Consider the following 6522-nt stretch of genomic DNA (forward strand, 5'->3'; position numbering starts at 1 on the left):
ATATATATATATATATATATATATATATATATATATATATATGAGATTATTTCAATTCATATGGATATTGGAATATATTGGAATATATTAAATTATTATTACACCAACGTATACTTTCAACATTAATTATATCAATTTCTATGCAATTGTAAGTTATGATAAATTCTGTAATATATTTGATACACACATAAAAAAACTGTCGTCTCCTTTGGCACATACAGTTACTTCTTCATTCATAACTGCATTTAAAAAAAACTTTTAATTATCAGTAAGTAATTAACAGATATGTGATTACAGCAATTCTCTTAAAAATTAACTGATAAAAGTTTTAAATGCGAGAGCAACAATATTCTTATATGTACAAATACACATATATATCCTTTCTATTTCGCGAAGAAAACTGCATATAAATATTAATATAAATTACTTTATATAACAATATTGATTAGAATTACGATCGTTATTGTATAATTTTACAAATAGCGCACGTGACTATTTGATAATTTTTTAACGATTCCATTAGAGAACGTTACAATTTACAATAAAAGTTTCCTCAATAATTTATATAATTCGACAAGATATTATAGTTTCTTCAAATATTTAATTTATGTAATGGCTTAAAGTAGCCATTTCCAGAAGATCCTAAATATTCTGGCCAGCTTTGATGTATTGAAATATTTTTGCATGTTTGATTAGGTAGCATATCCTCTGGACATACGCATTCTAGTTTCATCCTGTATATTGTCATTTGACCAAATGCGATTTTGGTATTTTCTCTATCCATTGCCTCTTGATATAATCTGTAATTAATGCCTCGCTCGGATAAACATTCGCTGATAATGTCGTCATCTTTTTTGTACTCTAGTTTATCCTCTAATAATGCTTTCTTCTTGTCAATGCACTCCACATCTGCTCGAGACAAGATCAGAGACACTTCAGACGACGGTAACCAGAACGTAGGAAACACTAAATCTATCGATGTCTTTTCTTTGGATTCGATAATAGACGGTAGCAGAATACCGGTTGGTGCCTGCTTTTGAATACCATTGATACCGTTCGACTGGTTGTTGTTAATTTCCGAGTTTCGTTTCGTTCTTCGTTTCTGTCGTGTTTTAACAACTTTATCAGTTGACGATAATATTAGTAATTGCTTCTTATTAATCTTGCCTTTACTTTGATTTTTCAGTGATTCCCGTTTAAATACTTTTTCTATACTAGCATCATCATCCGCGTCTTGGACAATACTAGGGAAACTATGTTTATAAATGTGTCTTCGCTGAGGTATGTCTACGACTTTCTTAATAGTGGAAGTTGCATCTGGACCAGTGATTATTTGATTTTTAGTAACATTTGATGCTTCAGTATGTGTGTCCTCAGGCAATTCTGTACTTATATTTATGCTCTTTATTTCTATTAATTCGCTCGTCTTTAATACATTCTGTATTGTAGTACTCTTTTCGATATTTGATTTATTTGACATAATTAATGATAACTCTGAAAATTGGGAAGTTGATGTCATTGATATATTCATTATATCATCAGCTTCGTTCATTGAGCTATTTTTTTTATTGATTTCTTCCATTTTTCTCTTTTTTTCTGTGTTAATTTCTTCATTCAGTCGTAAACTATGTCGCGTCGATTCAGGTGTTGAATTAATTTCTTTATGAGAAATATTTATCGAATATATATTTTTAACCACGGGAATGACACTTCTCTGTTCTCGCACTTCACCTTGCGAATAATCTACACTCTGTCTGTCTTCATTGTTACCGTTATCATTTTCGTATATACTATCATACTCTTTATCCGGCTGCACATCATCCTCCATCCATTTGTTATCTTGTTTCCATGCTTGATCTACGTTCAAATTCTCTACAATGTCTTCGGGATTATGTTTCTTATGGCTCTTGAATTCGTCGAAGTTCTCATATATCGCGTCCGAATCATATTTGCCAATTTCGAGTAGACTATCTTTGTGTTTGAAAATGCTATCTTTCCGATGATTTTTATGAATTTTTGGCGATCTCTCGGAAACGAGTGGTATGTTTGAATAAGTATCCGTGACCTTTAATCGCGAATGGGATTTCAGATTCTTTTCCTCTTCTTTTCGTAGATCGACTGAATTATTGAACTCTACCGACTTCCAGTCCTCCGAGAAGTATAACGACAATCCAGGCGGGCCGACATGTTGACTCAAAGCTAGTAATCTCATAGTAAGCGTCGAATTGAATCTTAGAGAGCAGAGATCAGTGCGAGTTTGCGACATGAAACTCTGACCTTTTAAGAACTGATATTTTTCCTTGATTCCTTCATAATTTAAACAGTCGGTAGACCAATGTAAAAACCAATCATTGCCAAACCCATCGACAGTGACCGATAATCCAGACATTTGCCCACTTAAACTATCCTCCATTGGTTTCTCGAGCAAAGGTTGCCCATTACGACCATCTATAACTGTAGCTACAGTGTAATAGTATGTGGATAAGCCAGTTCCTATCTGATGCTTCACCATAAAGTCTGGTATATCGTCGTCATTATAATAACCGGGAATGGGAATGCTAATTACTTCGGAATTGGGAACTGTGTAATTCCAGATAGGCTCAAACGTAGTTCCATTGTATGCTATAATCGTAGAATTGAACATAGCAGCGACAATGTCTTCAATTCCATCAGATGTAATATCGATTAAAATCGGTGGCAACAGCGCATTTTTGCCAGTGTTATGATTGAGTTTTTGCAATTGCTGCAACAAAAATAGTCAAAGTAGCAATTAACATGATAATCTTTTCATAATAATAAAAGAAAATCTAACAGATCTTGTTATGACTACATACCAAATCACCGTAAAATATATTAGCTTGAGACACTATATATAATCCTCCAGAATCTTGTTGACTGGTTGTAGCTAGAACGAATATATTTTCTCCATCAGGATGCACTATAATTTGCGGTGCTACGAACAATTGCTCAGTATCTGGTAAATTCATATTGCGTATGACACTGCCACTTTTACCCGATATTACAAGTACATTACTTGCTTGAATATTATCTGATTGTACAACATGCGATGCTATTACATCGGCAATACCGTCGCCATCCATATCAGCTATAAATCTTGCATCATAGACATCCGAAATTATTTGTAACTCAGAAATTAGATCTTGAAGTGGTATTTTCCATATATTGGAACCATCATGGCCATCAATAGCTTGCAGTATTCCACCACGTCCAGATATGATACAATCCTTAACTTTATCATTCGTCAAATCTGCATCGCAATCAACAGAAAGTATGGAATGAGCAGTCCAATGTGTCCAGATAGGTTCACCTGTTTTACCATTCAGTGCTAGTACACCGCCTAGACACGGCGTTTGATTCCCAAAATATATAGTACAGATATATTCTGTATCCATCATATCCAGACCTAAATTTATAAATCAATATCTTTACAGTGCCTGATCAAATTAATAATCTAATAAGAAAAAACATTAATAATTCACCTTAGATTGTAAAGAAACATCATGTAAATGTCAAACCAAAATCTGTAAAAGAAGCAAATAAAATAGAAGTAGCCAATTACAAATCACAATGCAACATAGTAACACAGAAAATTATAAATTATAATATATACAAAAAGAAATATAATATATACAAAATATACAAAAAGAAAGTGAAACAAAATCAAAATAATACAAAACATTCACAAAAAACATTCATTTATTTGAAATTAAACATAATACTTTTTATACCTGTACTAAATCCTACAATAATGTCTTCAATTCCATCAGAGTTAACATCATTACTCCTAAGAGGTGCCTCAGGTGTTAACTTTGGAAATGATCTGGCCCATAAAACACTGGACGAGAGTGAGGTACATGGAATTATCTCAGATTCATTTATAGGATTTTTTAAATCATGTGACATCCAGCTTTTCAGTATAGTTAATGGCATTGGGAATATATTTGCAGTAAATATACAAACTACAATTAAGCCTAATAGCACAATCAATGCTGTAGTTCCACAGCACACTGGCACAAGAAGCATGTTATATGGGATCTTATGATTCTCCAAGTTGCAGGGCTTTTTGCATTTTCTACGAGGTGCCATGAGAGGCTGTTTCACTCCACCATCGTCGTCTAATTTCAATCCACCGTTTCTCCCATCCCTAATAAATACTTCATCATCGATGTCGGTGAGATCATCATCGTCGAGATTGTCTCTCACTGCTAGCTTCGGATATACCGCTGACATGTTGTCAACACCTGCAAAAATACACTCAGAAAATTAAATGAATTTTATATCTGTGAATTTGGACGAATCAAGCAATGAGTTAACATAACAGTAAAATTTTACGGAATTAGAAACGTACATACCTGAGGATACGTTATTCTTCCTTAAAATTCTTTAAACGCACGCAAAATTTCAACTTTTCCTGATTCTCGCACCTGTACGCTCACCAGGCTCACTTACGCTTTCAAAAAGACGTTATATGTACTGCAATGCCTATCGTGATTAAAAAATGTATATAAATAAAACATACTTGCACGTACATATCGACACAATATTTACGCAGAAAGAAGCTCGAAAAGCCTCAAAGCGGCCATCTCGGCATTCCCGGCTTTTTTCGGCTGTGGTTAAAGTCTCGCTATAAATGCTTTGAAGCTTTTGATGGACCAATGAAAAGAAAGAATTTTACAAACTGACCAATTAAAAAATGCTTCAAAGCATTTGCAACATCGCGTTGACCATACTCTTCGTGGTACCATCGAAATCGTACCATAAATATAAGAGGTCTGTTCACGATAAATGAAATCCTCAAATATTTTTGCACTTAAAAATGAGATAGATATATATTTGGCTTTGAAAAAAGAGAAAGCGAAGATGCCGAGTGCAAAAAGTGCAAGCAACGCGAACAGACCTAAGGTAACAAACTCAAAGGGCTGGTATTCGTAGTTCGTTTTTATTTCAAGACAGTCTTAAGTAATATCTTAAGATTACGGCTCTCTAATTGATTCGTGACTTCTAAAGACGATTTTAAATACAAAAATCGACTATGAATCAGCCTTTTAATATAATTGGTTTATAAAGTTTGGATATCGACGAGCGATATCCAATGAAAGCTCTGCTTTTTTTCACATGACGATAAAGCAGAGCTCTTATTGGATATTGCTCGTCGCTCATCGTGTCTAGTGTGCACTGTACAGTAGCAAGTTAAGCCAGTAGGCATTAAGCATTTCATATTTTATTTGCTCAGTCAGCGCCGTCAACGTCAGCGGTGATCAGCGGTTGGCGTCGTGTACGATAGTGATAGTGTGGTCAAGTGTGGTTGAGTTGAGTGTGATACGGTGCCGGTGACGGGTGAGTGTTGGTTAAAGTCGACGGTGAGACGTCGCCAGAATGGGTCCCGTATTTTATGTCATCTACGTCGCATTATTATCCACGTACGCGAGAGCGAGCATAGACACGAATACGCGGCGGACGAAGGGCAGCCTGGTGGAACAACTGAACGAGGATAACTGGAATCTTATGCTTACTGGAGAGTGGATGATTGAGTTGTAAGTGCGACCGTGCACGTCGACATCGTTGTGATTGATGCCGTGTCAAAAAATGCCCGAATTTGTTTATCCTTGATGATTGTCATTAAACAGATTTTACAGGATTAAAAGACTTTAAATAATTTCAAGGATTTAAAATGATATAATTTGTATAAAAAAGAATAAATATTAAATTTATTTTAGCAAAAATAATCAAAATTTGCAGATGTAACATGAGGAAAATGAAATTGTTTGATGTTTTTGTGTAAAATAGCAATTGCTACAATAATCGAGACACATATTAACAGCTAATAGTAAATTCAAATGTATTTTTTGTATTTTAACATTACAGAAAAAGCTGAATTATTTTTACTCATCAAAATCTTTGTTATCTATATAATCACTGCATGGATCTAATAGACCCATTGTCAGCTCTAAAGGATTATAATTGAATGAATTCAATAGATAATAGAAATATTTTTGTGAAGAATATGTCGAATACAAAGTCATAGTTAGATTTACTCTTATCAATGTATATTTTGTCGTTGATAACATTGTCTGAAAGCTTACATTTAAACTAAGTTTTACAATTATATATGTGTGTATATATGTGTGTATGTGTATGTATATGTATGTATGTGTGTGTGTATGTGTGTATTAAAATCTAAAAACTAATGTCTATAATAATGTTAATTAGAATTTAATATATTATTTATTAGTTATGCACCATGGTGTCCAGCTTGTAAAGCACTTGAACCAGTCTGGGAGGATCTTGCATCATCCAAAAAGGATTTAAATATCAATGTTGGAAAGATAGACGTGACAGATTCTCCAGGTCTTAGTGGCAGATTTTTGGTTACAGCTTTGCCTACCATATATCAGTAAGTATACAATTATCCTAATAATTTATTTTGCTATAGATATACATATATGGCAAAATAATGGTTAATATTATATATATATATATATATATATATATAATAAAACA

General features: G+C 33.6%; 2 protein-coding genes across 2 annotated transcripts; one reads left to right on the forward strand and one right to left on the reverse strand.

The window, feature by feature from the left end:
- Positions 1-592: 592 nt before the first annotated feature.
- LOC105625187 lies at positions 593-4251 on the reverse strand. Its single transcript, XM_012206527.1, has 3 exons — positions 3750-4251; positions 2835-3424; positions 593-2743 (listed from the first exon to the last, which is right to left on the reverse strand). Exons 1-3 carry the CDS (start codon positions 4249-4251, stop codon positions 593-595), a joined length of 3243 nt encoding a protein of 1080 aa, XP_012061917.1.
- Positions 4252-5248: 997 nt separating this feature from the next.
- Positions 5249-6415, forward strand: LOC105625188 (thioredoxin-related transmembrane protein 1-like; the record flags this gene model as incomplete). The annotated part of the gene is made up of 2 exons (XM_012206528.1): positions 5249-5555; positions 6254-6415. Coding segments are annotated over exons 1-2 (320 nt in total), but the record flags the coding sequence as incomplete, so codon positions are not given.
- Between the last annotated feature and the right edge of the window lie 107 nt (positions 6416-6522).

This window comes from Atta cephalotes, assembly GCF_000143395.1.
Source record: "Atta cephalotes unplaced genomic scaffold scaffold00240, whole genome shotgun sequence".
Classification (NCBI taxonomy): domain Eukaryota; kingdom Metazoa; phylum Arthropoda; class Insecta; order Hymenoptera; family Formicidae; genus Atta; species Atta cephalotes.